This window comes from Canis lupus, chromosome 5, assembly GCF_003254725.2.
Source record: "Canis lupus dingo isolate Sandy chromosome 5, ASM325472v2, whole genome shotgun sequence".
In the NCBI taxonomy this organism is placed as follows: Eukaryota; Metazoa; Chordata; class Mammalia; order Carnivora; family Canidae; genus Canis; species Canis lupus.
Window position 1 is genome coordinate 25,511,108 of NC_064247.1, and position 15,258 is coordinate 25,526,365.

Below are 15,258 nucleotides of genomic sequence, written 5' to 3' on the forward strand. Positions count from 1 at the left end.
ATGTGATGAGTTAGCTAGTTGTTCATCCTCAGTAATAGCATTATCATTTCGTCTCCACTTTAGAAAAGCTTTGGAAGTAAAAATAATTGAACCTGGGTTAGTTTGCCCTCTTAATGTCAAGAGAGCAGCAATTCAAATCCAGATCTGCTTTTTACAAATCTTTTTTTGCTAACCATTGTATATAACCATGCTACAAATGATTATCTTGTGAGACTTGAGTCTCCGTGGGAGCATGGGTTAGTCAGTCCATGTTCCGGATATGCAAAAATACAAGAATGTATAGTTTAGAGCCAAGCATACTCAATTTTCAATTAATTATTGATTATAGTGATAAATATTTTTATAGATATACCTATGCATAAAAATAAAAAACACAGCTAGTTTAATATAACCTGACCACCATACTTTGTAAAAGGATGACTTTTAACCCTTTTGCCCAAATACTCCTTTTTCATTATGCTTACCAGTTTCTGAAATCTGATAGATTGATTTTAGAAGATTTTATTTCTCCATTTGACAGAGTCAAAGCACAAGTAGAAAGAGCATCAGAGGGAGAAGGAGGCTCCCTGCCAAGCAGGGAGCCTGATGCTGGGCTTGATCCCAGAATCCTGAGATCATGACCTGAGTTAAAGGCAGGTGCTTAACCAACTGAGCCACCTGGGCGCCCCTGAAATCTGATAGATTTAAAAACAGTTTATTTTTCTTAGGCATTATGCTCTTTCATTTAAATTTTAGTATAATTTGAAATGCATTAAGAACTTACATGTTTCCATTTTATGTATTTTCCCATAAATCTGCTTCCTATACATAAGAATATATAATTTCTATAATAATTCTGCACATTGCTAAATGAACAAGTGAAGATGATGGTGAATTCCTGAATTTATGATTATAATGGTACAAATGTAATTCAAAAGGAATAATTTATGTTATTACCAATTAAAGTAAAAACACATTTATGATAGAGACACAAATGCTTCAGTTATATTTGCCCATTTATTAAATAAGGGAAAAATTCACTGATGAAAAAATATTAAAAGTTATTTACATGTACATTGGGGCTTATCTTATGAGTTGTTATTCTGTAGTGTAGGAGGTAAGCAATCACTTTTTCCTCAGACTCTGTTGATTCAGAGATTTCAAAATAAAAACCACCCAAACAGCTAATGGCCACGTATAGATCAAGAACCTATTTATGTTTTATATTTTTGAGCTAGGAATTGCAGATATTCGACTCAGCTTCTTTTAAGTTAAACAAAAACACTATTGTTTATTACATATAGCAAATAATACATAATGTTGTTAGTGCATGTACCATAGGCTGATTCTGTATCTGACATAAAGAGAGATGGTGGCAAGGGAGAAAGGGGTCCATTTGTGATGGGACACGTGGAGGTTGATGTCTTGGAAGAGAATGAAGTAATGAGGAAAGAGGGAGGGGCAGGGAGTGTTCATAAGAGAGAGAGACAGGCAGCAGGAGAGACAAAGACCAAGTGAAGAGAGGATGCTGGAAGTATAAGTCCATAAAACAAAGGGGAGAAGGGAGAAAAAAGTAAGATGGAGAAGAAGAAAACATCTGAAATGTGAGGGGGGAGAGAGAGAGAGAGAGAGAGAGAGAGAGAGACCACATACGTCTAAATCTAGATTTAGATCTCTGAGCATCAGAGATTTGCTTTTACAAAACTTAAACTTTATGAATAAATGGATCATGGTCAATTTTTAGCTTTGATGTTGTAGATTTTGTGTATCTTCCTTATGACACCTTCACCATCCCGATGGTGGGCAAGCATGTGCCATTAACAGCAGTCCTCTCAACACAGCCTGCCAGGCACAGCACACAGGACACAGCCTGGATATTCTCAGAACAGTCATCTCTGTCTGTACTCAGGCCATAGCCTGCAGCCTTGGGAAACTGCCCTGGTGGTGGTGGTGGGCGGCGGGGGGAGGGATTGGGAGTGTCTTCTGCACACCATTTTCTGGCCTCCATCACCATCCTATGTATCCTTGAGAAGGGGCATATTCTTTTATCTTTTTATGCTAATGACCTAGAGCAGTGTGAGTAAATAGGAAACAATAAATATTTCATTGAAGAAATGAGAGTACTAGGTATCAGAGGAGGAAATACTGAACACTCGTGGTAACTTCACTTAAGATAAAGCAAACATTTCATTTCATAAAAATTATAGTGTCAAGGGAGGACCTGATTTTATTTCCATGTCTGTACTGAATCTTGATGAATGGTACAGGTGGAATCATGTAAAACATAGATGCAGGCCTACACATCCAAATCTCTCAGTTTTACTGTATGTTTGTTCTATGCCTTCAGTTTCATCAGCCAGCCAAACTACTTCATGCTACAAATAATAAAGGAAAATAAATTTAGTGAGCCACATCCATGTGGCAGTGGAAGGTGATATAGGTTAAACAGATATGCACTCTTGGTGGTCAACTCTTGGGCTGTTCTTTCTAGGTCATTACCACCTCTCTCCTTTCCAGGAGATACCTTACTCTGGCCCAGATAACTCTGTACAGCCACATCCTTTTTTTATTTTTATTATTTTTTAAAGATTTTATTTATTTGACAGAGAGAGAGAGGGAGAGATAGCATGAGCAGGGGAGGGATAAGCAGAGGGTAAGGGAGCAACAGGATCCTCACCAAGTGTAGAGGCTGATGTGGGACTCTATCCCAATCCTGGGATCATGACCTGAGCCGAAGGCAGATGCTTAACTGACTGAGCCACTGAGTCCCACTGTACAGCAACATCCTAAGTGCATTTCCTTTCCTGCTGCCGCTCCTTCCCTTGGAATGGCTCATAGGGTGCCATGCTAAGCTAGCATCAGTTTGCGTCCACTGATGGAACACATGAAACATCAGTCGCCCAAGTTCTGTAGTCAAAGAATACAGAAAGGAGGGACCAATTTAAAGTAGTGCATCTTCAGATTCTTTATCTTCCTAACTGAATTCCTTTAGTGTTATTCTGATTTAGGGGGTATATTTTCAGCTCATAGTGAACATGATATTTGATTGAAAATTACTTCCTGATAATACAGACATAATCACATCTAGTTTAAATTTTTATTTTTAAAGATAAAGTGAATCATTCTGTAAGTCAGTGCAAGAACTACTATATATTCAAAGGTCTACAAGCCTTGAAAAATGACTTATGTAAGGCCAAACAATTATTTTGATTTATTTGAATTTCTGGACTTTTTTTCCCTGAGTGTTATTTTAATGACTTGAATACAGTTGTTTTGACAGATGGATTTATCCTAATTTTATTATTAAGCAGGTTGAAAGGTGCTAAATTGACTCATGAGCCAATTTCATGATGAGCCTGAGTGTAATTTCATTTTGAATAAAAAATGTTTTTCAGGTTCATTTCTCATTGATCTCACTCATCATTTCATCATTGTCTTTAGGAAGTGGCAAAGTGGGGCATAATAACAAAGATTTCTGTTCAGAACCATGAATTTTACACAGGTTGCCAACCATATTCAAATTTGCTCATATGAATGCAGAAATTCAGCATAGCTAATATACATTTCTTGTTCCTTCTCTTCATCAGATAGTAAATTAACTTTTTTTGTGAACCTACTATGTGAAGAGCACTGATTAAAATTTCATGTTAATTTTGCAGGTGATGGAAGTCAAAGGACAGATGATCCATGTCCCAGAATCAAATTCCATTTTATTCTTGGGCTCTCCATGTGTGGACAAGTTGGATGAACTCATGGGCCGAGGGCTGCATCTCTCAGACATCCCTATTCATGATGCCACCCGAGATGTCATTCTGGTTGGTGAACAGGCAAAGGCACAAGATGGCTTGAAGAAGAGGATGGATAAATTAAAGGCAACTTTGGAAAGAACTCATCAGGCCCTGGAAGAAGAAAAAAAGAAAACAGTGGATCTTCTGTATTCTATTTTCCCTGGTGATGTAGCCCAGCAGCTGTGGCAAGGGCAGCAGGTGCAGGCAAGAAAGTTTGATGACGTTACCATGCTCTTCTCGGACATTGTTGGCTTCACAGCCATATGTGCCCAGTGTACTCCCATGCAGGTGATCAGCATGCTGAATGAACTGTATACCAGGTTTGACCACCAGTGTGGATTTTTGGATATTTATAAGGTAAAGGGGTTTAGTTACTTATACACAAGTATTTTTTTTATCATAAGTGATCTGAAATTGCAAGGATACAATTTTCTTTGTAAAGTTAAACTTGGTAGTAAATAATGGAAATCTCTTTAATTTAGAAATTTTAGACAGACTACAAGTATTCCTGTTTAATGGGTACATGTCCATTATAAGTCAGTTTATAGTATTGACTAATAGGTAACTGAATCATAATATTGTTTAGTAAGGAAAAGGCTGTAGAGCTCCTTCTCTAAGTTCATTATTATTATTATAGAATTAAATTGCTGAGTTCCAGACAACTTTTCACAACATAATTAGTCTTTCTTAGAGAACAGGATTCCAATATGAACTAAGAATTTTTATTTGACAGTTAATATGAAGAAGTAAGTTATGTTAAAATATGCATTGCATTATCAGTAAATGATGATTAATCAGTGTTTTGCACTGCATTGTCAAATAAGGTAAGTCCTTCTAATTCTGAAGGAATACTTGTAAATATTCTATCTATTACCAAATGACCAGTGGTTTTTAGTGGAAGCACTTTACTTTTCCAAGCCAAATAGTGGAAGAGCTTTGAAAATGGGTACCAGTTACCATTTTTGGGGTCTGATTTGGTGAACTCCTTATGAATGTATTACCCAAATTGGGGCAATCTCTTGAGTGATTCAGCCTCTTATCCACCTAATGAATAACTCTGTAACTTTACATAATTTCCCATGGATTACGCATTGTTGAGGTACATGGTTTTTTTATATGAAGAACAGAAAGTACTTTGAGTATAAACAGTAGTGAACTGTAGGCTTTTATTTTCTCTTTACTAATCCATTTACACTGCTTTCTTTTTATAGTATGATCTACACATAAGAAGACTTGAAAAGAAGCATTGTAGTTTCATATTATTATCCCACAGGGTGTTTTCATTATGGTGTTTCTCCTTTAGAGAAACATGTTCTCTAGTTCCATTATATATAATGGAATTTAGCTGATGCTAAATATTTTAATAAGTCTCTTTGGAGGGGTGAACATTCAGTGTGTGGTATAAGCAAACTTCCTTATAATGTATTGTTATATAATATATGGCAGAGGTTGTCAAATATCTGATCCTAAATCAAAGAGACATGACAGTGAGTTTGCCACTGTTACACTCGGTCATTTCCAGAAGGTAGAGCAGCTTGGCCTGAATCTGCCAGCATATTCCTTTCCCCAGACTGAGGGCTCTATTGTACTAATCTCAGCAATGACCAACCTCCTTCCTCTACGAACCCCTGATTTGCTGTGTTAGCTTTCTCCAACTAAAGTTGTCATGTTATTTTGGCCCTAAGCTCTTAAAACTAAATGAGAATGATAAACAAATAACTAGATTCTCCTTTGAAAGAGCAAGGGAATCCCTAATTTAATATAAGCATCAGGTTTTGAGAAAAAAAAGAAAAACATGATGTCTTCTGAGGGTACTACCACTTCGAGGTTTGAAATATGGATTTCACAGACATCAAGTTTCCTTTCGCTTGAGATAAGCTAGGATACCTCATTGTAAAAGAAAATTTATGGGACTATCCTGCATGATCCTCAAATTTTTCTGTATGTTTTTTACACCATGGATAGTTCCATAAAGTAGTAAATAATTATCAGCAAGTTTTCAGTTATAAAATGAATTTACTGTTTCCCTGATTCTAAGGATTGGCTTTCCAGCCTTCATATATAAACAAAACATTCCTGGTTCACAAATTCTCTTAAATTCAACTTGCTTATGAAATTTCAGCAATAAGTTTATAAAATAATACAATTTTAAGGCCAGGTATTTTTAACATACCTTTGGTGCTGGTATGTGTTTGTATCTTGAATAGGTGTCTGTGGCAGGTTTCATGTTCACTCAGGTAATGGGGGTTGAGTGTAGAGTCCAGACAGGGAAACACGTTATGTGCTAAAGCAGAGTGATGATAGGATGGCCAAAGAGAGAGAAAGACAAAATAAAGAGAGAATATTACCCTTGCATAGGATCAAGCAATGTACCTTATAGGAAATTTATTAGGAGAAACATAAATTAGAGATCCTCTGAGTTACCTAATTTGAGATTTCTAATCATCATAAGCAGACTAGCTTATTTTCTAGAAAATTTACACGGTGCTGTTTTTTACCATGAGCTATCTGCTAAATTTTTAATGGCTATTGAAAAAAAAATTCTAAAGGTGGTAGAATTTTTAAAGGACCATACACCTGCTGATTTCATAAAACTAAGACTTTTGCTGGACTTAGAGTCCATTTAGAATTTTTGTGGAATAATTATACCTCACAGAAAAATATGGTGGAGCCCAATTTTATGTTAGAAATGTGAAAGGAAACCAAGTAGAGCCGAATGCCAAGAAAAACGCAGAAAGAGTTCCCCACAGAGGGGCATTTAAAGTCTGCCACTGTCCAGTGAGACTCCAGTACCCAAACTGATGGTTGTCCTTTTCTTGATCATCATTTTATTCCATGTTTACCTATCATTTGGGAGGATGACGCAGTGATAGATTATAATTCCAGGGGTAGAATTCAGCTAAAGTAGGCTGTAGTGAGAAATAAACCTTCTACAAAGAAGGAAGTGTAAGAGGAAGCTATAGATTTTACTGTGCATGTTTCAAGCATTTAGAAAATTAAAATCTTTACAATGCTTGGCTGCCAAGATGTTACAGGTATATGAATACAAGTAAAATCTAGGTAAATTGAAGGAAGCATGGGTTATAATTTTGATCCTCTTATAATTAGAAAAGTAAATATTTAGTAAAAAGTCAACATAAAGAGTGCACGGTTTTTGCTCCTCTAATTTTATAGGGTATAGAGAATGAACAAAGAACCAGTAATTCTAACCTTTCTTATTTTTGGCATATAGATGATAATGATAGCATTAGATATTGAAGCAACCTAGTGAGGGTTTTACCTTACTTTTGCCTCTGGCAAGCCCATTAGTTAGAAACAAGGGAGAAGCAAGAAGGGTTAGTGAGCCCTTCATGCTTCTCTCACTCCATTGAGCCAAGGATGCAGTCCCCCGGTGCTATCCTAAATGCACTTCTTAGACATCGCTTCTTCATACCTTTAAGCACTTTGTAAACTGCACTTTTCTCAATTTGTCACCTATAAAGTTAAGATGCTAAATGTATCCACCTCAGAGTTACTGTATTTCAGTGAGCTGATAGAGGCAAAGTGTTTATAACAGCAACTGGCGTGAGGTAGTGAAGTACAGGGGAGCAGGCATTGTTAGTTCTCAGACAAGTACATCTGGACATACAGCAGTGTGCCTATGAGACTACTCTGGGTGTTTTCATATGTAGATAACAAGAGTGTACTCTGTGCTTATGACAAAAGAATAAAATATCTCACTTAATCTCCCATGATTAACAGGTGGGGTGGTTTCATTATGTCCATTGGGAAAGGTTAAATAATCCAGACAACATGACTCATATATCAGTATTTTAACGAGAGCTTGTCTGATTCTAAAGGCTATAATATTTTCATGAGTCTGGGCTATGATCTAGACAAAGATAAAAGAACAAAAACAAATAGTGGAACCGGTTTTAAAACTATGTCATGTCATCAGTAACTATAGTTAGACTGTCACCTGTTGAAGAAAAATCCTGTGATCATCTTGTCCAAATCTGCCCACTTCCCTTCTAGTAGCAAATAGTTCAGAGTTTTGAGAAGCTGTGTTTACAAGTTGGGGGCTCTCAGGGTGCCTAGGTGGCTCAACTGGTTAAGTATCCGACTCCTAATTTCAGCTCAGGTCATGATCTCATTGTCATGAGATAGAGCCCCACATTGGGCTCTGTACTAGGTGTGTAAGCTGCTTAGGATTCTCTCTCTCTCTCTGTCCCTCTTTCCCTGCTTGCTCTCTCTCAAAAAAAAAAAAAATTGGGGACTGTCCCATCTGCCGTCCTCCTTTTTGATCAGAAACCAGTAGCATCTTCTCTCTTCATTACTTTTATGGAGAATAACATACCAAGAATGGAACAATGGGATCAGTGGTCCCAAGTGCAGGCCATGGGCAATATAATTTTAAAATAATAAAATGAATAAAAATTTATTTTTAAAAATAATTTTGGCCAGGCAACTCTTAAAAAAACGTTAGTAATAAAATCTTTTCCTCTTTTGTGGTGGGGGTAGAAGAAGCATTTCCATTGCAAACCCCAAACTTGGTTTGCAGAGGTTAGTGAAGTTATACATTAAGTATCACTGCCAGACTTGGATTGGAGAGAATGGGTAGAAAGACAAGATGGAGTAGCCAGAAAATGCCAGATTTGTTAGATCAGGGAACTGGTGTTGAGTATCTGAAAAACAACACAAAGTTCATATTGACAAGGGAATGCAAGTATTCTAAGTTCGTGTGGAAAAGCTGAGGGTAACAAAATAGGAAGGAAGAGGAATCCAGACCCATTCTTAGGGGAACAAACCTTTGGGACTGAGAACAATGATACAGTATCTGGAAACAAGGCATTGTGTCCAGGCAGCAAGTATGAAGACAAGCATCAGGACAAACAGATACAGAGCCAGAGTCTTTTCCCCGTCCAGGACTCTTAGAACCAGGGGATGCATAGGTTCCCCTCTATAGAGTCAACAGGTAATATAATAATGCAACTTCATCAAAGGATATAGAGATAACCACTGAGCTTTTAAATGCTGAAACAGGAGTTAGACCCACAGAGGAGCTAGAGTTAGCAGGTTAGTTCTATCCATTCTTGAAAATGAATAGAACATATTTGGAGACTCTTGACATTACTATAATTTGAAAATTGTGAGATAGCTTGAGTCCTGAAAATCTCCGAAAACCAATGGAGACACTATTGACTTTGTAACTTCCAAACTTCTGTAAATACAACACAAATAAAAAGAGCTAGAAAGCTGTTAAGATCATATACATTTCATATAATTTATATAAGTAGATTGTTCTGTTTTGGTCTATTAACTATAGAGTCCTAAAATGAATAGCGAATACAGAAGTACACAGTGATAAATATCCAAGATAGTAAGGTTTATATATCAGATGGACAGAGTTCAATCTTGAGTGGGCACATTAATACCTCAAGGAAACAGTCATGCTCCCCTTTGGATTCAGACGTCTTAGTGAAGACTGTGTATACTTTGCACTATCAAGCTAGTGGTTTGTAAATTGGATAAGGAGCTATCCCAGACTAAAATTCCCATCATTAACCTACTTTGTAGGAGCTGAGAGCAGATGTTTCTCATATAAACTTACCAGGCTACAGAACTCTATGCCTCGAGAATTTTTTTTCTTGTCTTTTGACCAAATGGAGCTACTACAGCCTTTGTCCACTGGACCTTCAGCCAGTTTCCAGGAAATGAAGCAGAATCTCAAGGATACACTCTAGAGTGAATTGGATTCAGCAAGAAAAAAAAATACTGAAATGCCTCCCTTCCAACTTGGTTTGTTTTGTGATAAAATAGCCTTTTAAAATACTTAAGTACTTAGGTTATTCTTGGAATTTTAGAAACATGTGTATATCCTCTTACTCCATTTCCCAGCACTGAATGCCCATTCCATATGGTAAATACTGAGTGACTGGTTCATCCCCCCCCCCCCGCCAGATTTACATATTTTCTGCTTTAATGATCAGTACACATACATTTGAAATTAAAGCTAACCAAAGATTTATACTAGTCCTCAGTGGTTTCCATCAGCATCAATGCCATTGATTTTTACTAGAAATGAAGTCACAGTGTCTTCTCATACATCTAGAAAACAGGAATTTCTAAAGTAAAAATATGTGTGTATAGATATATATATTTTTTCCACATCATTCATTCACTCATCCAATAAATATTGTTGCCTCACTCACTTGATAATAGGGTGGCTCCTATGGAAGCCTACAAAGTGTTATGGAAATTCATATATATATATTTAGCCCAATTTTAATGAGTAGAGAAGAACTAATTTACATGCTTTGTAAGGTAAGGTGAAAGTCACAGATAAGCATTCTATTCTGATATCTTTTCTACTAGGGGGATTGTATTGTCACTTTCAAAATACATTAATGCCCTAAAAATTACCTGATGAGGGTTTTGCCTCATTTAAATTCTTGCCTTCAGCATACTTAGGTTGGAGATAAGGGAGAAACAAGGGGAAGGGTGGATACTTTTCCATGTTCCTGCCCTGTATTCAGATAAAGCTGCCGAGCCCCAGTGCTACTTTACTATATGCTACGTGGAGTTCTGGTCCTTTTACATTTAACCTCTTATTTGCCCTCTCTACTTGAGTTTTACCATCTGTAAATAGACTAATTTCATCTACCACATAGTTATATTTTATGAGTTTTTAAATGAAATAGGCATAAAGTGTTTATTGCAGTGTCTGGCCCATGGTAGTAAATATAGATGCTAACTGTCCTTTCTCAAATAGGTGTTTCTGGTTATAGATGGTGAGTGGGTGTGTGTTTTATATGCACACGCTTATATGTGCATGTGTTTGTATATAAATACAGTGTAGCCAGTGATTTAAAAAATATATATATATTTTATTGGGCAGCCCCGGTGGCTCAGCGGTTTAGCGCCGCCTTCGGCTTGGGGTGTGATCCTGGAGACCCGGATCAAGTCCCACGTCGGGCTCCCTGCATGGAGCCTGCTTCTTCCTCTGCTTGTGTCTCTGCCTCTCTCTCTGTCATGAATAAATAAATAAAATCTTTTTAAAAATATTTTATTTATTTGATAGAGAAGAGAGGAGAGCTCAGAGGGAGAGGGGGAGGGAGAGGGAGAAGCAGGCTCCCGGCTGAGCAGAAAGCCGAATGAGCCTGGGGCTCCATTCCAGGACCTGGGATCAGGAACTGAGCCAAAAGCAGATGCTTCACTGACTGAGACATCCAGATGCTCCTAACCAGTGCTTATTAGAGATAGATAAAATGTTAATTTGCTTGGGTTCATTCTTTCAGGTCATGAGAATTACATTGTATACCACAGAAAGTGTATGAAAGGAGGATAGGGAGAGAAGTAAAAGTCAGGGCTAAGAGAAGCCCCCTGAAATGCATTGTTTGTAGCATCATCACTGGGTCCTCACGGATCCTCATTCCTGAAGATGAGTCCATCCATAGTCTGTTTTCATTTTAATCTGAATAAAGTGTAACTTATAAAGATGACAGTATTTCTTTCAGTAGCATTGACTCTCCCAATGTTATGACCAACATTAAGAAATGGAACCAAAAATGTTTATTTTTTTATGTTCTAATCTGTCATCCTGAATGGTTTGCTTTCTACATTCAAACATTTTCTTTCAGTGTTGTGACAAATTCTGAAACAGAGAGAAGGGTAAAATAACTTGGATTACCACTCAGAAATCAAAATTGATGAAGTGTCTTGCTGACTTTATCAAACAAAGTGTTTGAGGGTGGTTCTTTTTATCCTTAATGATTTTTAATCTTCTAAAGAGTGGTGGCAGCTGCTCAGAGATTGACGTTTTTGATTTTTACACTACCAGGTGTTATGGACTGAATGTTTGCATCCTCCCAAAGTTCATTTATTGAAACCCTAACCCCCCAATGTAGTGGTGTTTTGAGGTGGGGTCTTCGGAAGGGTAATTTGGTTTAGATGAGGGAAAGACCCCATGATGGAATCAGAGTCCTTATAAGAAGAGGAAGAGACCAGAGTTCCTTCTGTTTCTGCCAAGTGAGGACACAGGGAGAAGGTGGCCACCTGCTAGCCAGGAAGTGTACCCTCACCAGGGAAATGAATTAGAGCACCTTGATCTTAAATAACCAGCCACCAATGCTGTGAGAAAGTCCTGTTTTTTGAGCCATCTAGTCCACGATATTCTGTTATAGCAGCCTGAGTGGAATAAGACACCAAGAAAATCTCTACAAGTCTAAAAACAGTCTGGAAATTTATGATATAAGTCTCTAGCAAGTTTTCTTAGTATATGAAGCCCATGTTGCTAGGATTTCCTGTATCTGTAAGGATAAATGTTACTCTATGGTATAAGTGAAAGATTTTTCACTAGCCTTTATGCAGCTTATGTTATTACAGAGTGCCTGTCTTTTGTGTATCAATCAGCTGTAAAGAAGTTAAGCTCTGAGCTCACCAGCATGTTTGCCCTTGTCACCAACACCTTTATATCAGGACATTGTGAGAACCTAGCTTTTACTCCGTATATATTTTGCAATTTTAAGTCTACCACCTAGTCAGTGAGTTACTCCAATATGTTAACTTAAAAATTTCACTTAAAAACATCAATTTTTTTCTTTGTGAAAAATTGTCATTACATAATCATTTCTGTTACCCTGAGGCCATTTAGCAGAGGAATTCTGGCAAGCTTTAGAATGTGAACATGTCAGTTATAGTCACATCAAGGTTTGTAATACGTGAGTATAGGATGAGCTTACTAAAATGGAAATTGATCTTCTAGATAGGACAGCTGTCTCTCACTTATCTGATAGGGTAGCCGCAGTGCAATCTGCAAATCTTAATTGGATTGTTTCTGTTACCTTCCTCACCAAACCTCAATTAATGTTTGTTATAGAGCAGAAATGTAATACACAATTTTCTCACTTTTTACCCCTTGAAACACTGATTTAAAAAACGCAAATCCCTGAAAACAAAATGGAACTTAAAAAGTGGAATTCACATATACTAAATATAAACTGTGTTCTAAACACAGTGCTGAATGCCTTAATTGGGGTATCTTATTTATTTTCCAGAAGAACACTATTTCATTGGTGTTCTTTCATCCCTTTTGAAGATAAGTTTTAGTAAGTGGCAGAGATGTCATTTGAATTTAGATCTGATTCGGCTAAAAGTTTATATTGTCGAAAACAGTGGTTGAAATCATTCATGTTTCAGATAACTACCATTCCTAATTAGATGCAGAAGTAGGACCAAAGATTGTTCTAGCTTTTATATATGTATATTTCAGAAATTAATATCCTGCATCCAGTAGTTGATAGTCACAAGACAAATTTCATATTGTTACAATGAGAACATTGGGTATGTCACAGGACTGTTGAAAGAGCAATGAAAACTAATAACCAAAACTCTTTATTATGAACACGAGGCTCTTGAAATAATAGTTGGGGGATGAGTTTGAGTTTTTAAATTGTGATTTGAATTTTAGCCTAGAGTTAAGAATATAACTAGGTCTCCTTTTTTTAAGGCAAATCTGTACTGTTTTTTAATATGTGTTGGACTTCATAAAGACTCATTCTCTTTGGTTCTAGGAAGCTAAAGAGAATCTTTATGCAGAAGTTAAAAAAATACTTTAAGCACAATAGAATATCCTTATGAAAGTTAGTGTTCCCCAAAATGAAAGAGATTGGTTAGAGCTCTATGTTCTGCTCACTGGACTGAATCAAACACAATCTACAATGGGATAGGTAGAAGGAAATCTCAAAAGGTCACTTCATTCCATGAGATTCTACAATTCTAAATATTCCATGTTAGAGCTATACGTAGTTGGCTAGGAAAATGTTCCCAAAGTGAAAATTAGCCCTGGTGATTCTCTATTAATAGGTTATTCATATATGGCAAATTTGAAATTATTTAGATTTATTTTTTAAAGATTTTTTAAGGTGGAAAAGTGAGATTTAACTTTGTTTTCTGAAATTCAGGTATTTGATTATAAATGTATGCATATTTTGATGCATTTTTCAAGCCTTGAAATTGTTAATAGGACTTTTAATAATCTAGAAAACTAAGAAATCAGCTGAAACAAAATTCTTATTGGACTGCTGGTCCAACTATGTGTGTGCATGCACCCACATGTTAGAATGTATGAAAGCTGCCTATTAAGATAATGCTGTTCTTAAGATAGTCCAAAGTGTCATGGAAAGAAAACTTTGTGCTTCTCCCATTTTCCACTTAACCTAATTTCATTACTCATGTCACTGCCTCATAGTAGGGCATATTTTAGCCCTCTGATGAAAGGAGTTTCTGTAACTCTCCCAGGGAAGCCAGATTAGACTATTGAATTTGCTTATGACTGTGCAGTGACATTTAAGCAGAGGGGGAAGCATATTAGATATCAATCCTGAAAAGCTAATTTTAATTCTTTGTTACTTAAGTTATATCACATACCTGTGCTTACCTTCTGCTTCTACAAAGTGGGAACTGTAGTACTGATCTAACATTTTTGTTGCAGTTGGCACATAAATTGTGCTCAGTAGATCATTGTTGTTGGGATTTTTTTCTGTCCATAAATTCAAAGTAATAACACTATCTGCAGTAAATACCTTGTGAATTAATAAACAGTGCAAGCAGCTGACTCCATCCTCACTGAAAAGAAAGAAGACCAGGGACACCTGAGTGGCTCAGTGGTTGAGCGTCTTGGCTCAGGGCATGATCCCAGGATCCTGGGAAGCTCATGAAGCTCCCCCCGGGGAACCTGCTTCTTCCTCTGCCTGTGTCTCTGTCTCTCTCTGTGTGTCTCTCATGAATAAATAAATAAAATCTAAAAAAATATATATTAAAAAAAAAAGAAAGAAGACCAGGGCTAAAGAGTGCCATGGGAAATTTGCTATGAAGGGAGGGAAGAAGAGTGTCTGAGTCCATTTGGATTGGTGTAACAAAAATACCAAAGACCAGATAGCTTGTAAACAACAGAAGTTGTTCTGGAGTCTCCTGGTTCTGGGAGGCTGGGAATTCCAAGATCAAGGTGTCAGCAAACTCAGTGTCTAGTGGACAACTGGTTCCATTGATGGCTGTCTTCTTGCTGTATCTTCACATAGTAGAAGGGACAAGGATGCTTACCTTCTGTGGTCTCTCTTATAAGGACCCTAATCTGATTCATGAGGGTAGAGCCCTCCCAAAAGTCTCTGATCATTTCCCAAAATTCCTATATCCCAATATCATTACACTGGGGATTAGCTTTCAACGTAGGACGTTGTGGGGAACATAAACACTCAATCTACAGTAGACATTGATATTTTGTTGAATGCCTACTATGTGCCAGATATCATGCTAAGTTTCTTTATATATGCCTATTGATTTATTTTTATCTTCAACAAATAATTATTGACCACCTACTGTATTCTACATGCTAAGCTAATAAGCATTGGAGCATAGTAGTACTTAAGGCAGACATGGTCCAAATCCATAGATGCTTATAACTGATTATGGGGGTTGAACATTAAACAATAATTACATAGACAGTTAATAATTA

The 15,258-nt window shown here is 36.9% G+C and overlaps 1 protein-coding gene across 4 annotated transcripts in view; it reads left to right on the forward strand.

The window, feature by feature from the left end:
- GUCY1A2 (guanylate cyclase 1 soluble subunit alpha 2) overlaps positions 1–15,258 on the forward strand; it is a 429,807-nt gene that overhangs the window by 194,849 nt on the left and 219,700 nt on the right. For all 4 annotated transcript variants that reach the window (XR_004815602.2, XM_035715874.2, XM_025465669.3 and 1 more), the window contains one exon: positions 3,639–4,124. Coding sequence is in view for 3 of the 4 variants with exons in the window: in XM_035715874.2 (XP_035571767.1) it covers positions 3,639–4,124 (486 nt within the window). In the remaining variant the exon portion in view is untranslated. The remainder of the gene's footprint in view (positions 1–3,638; positions 4,125–15,258) is intronic.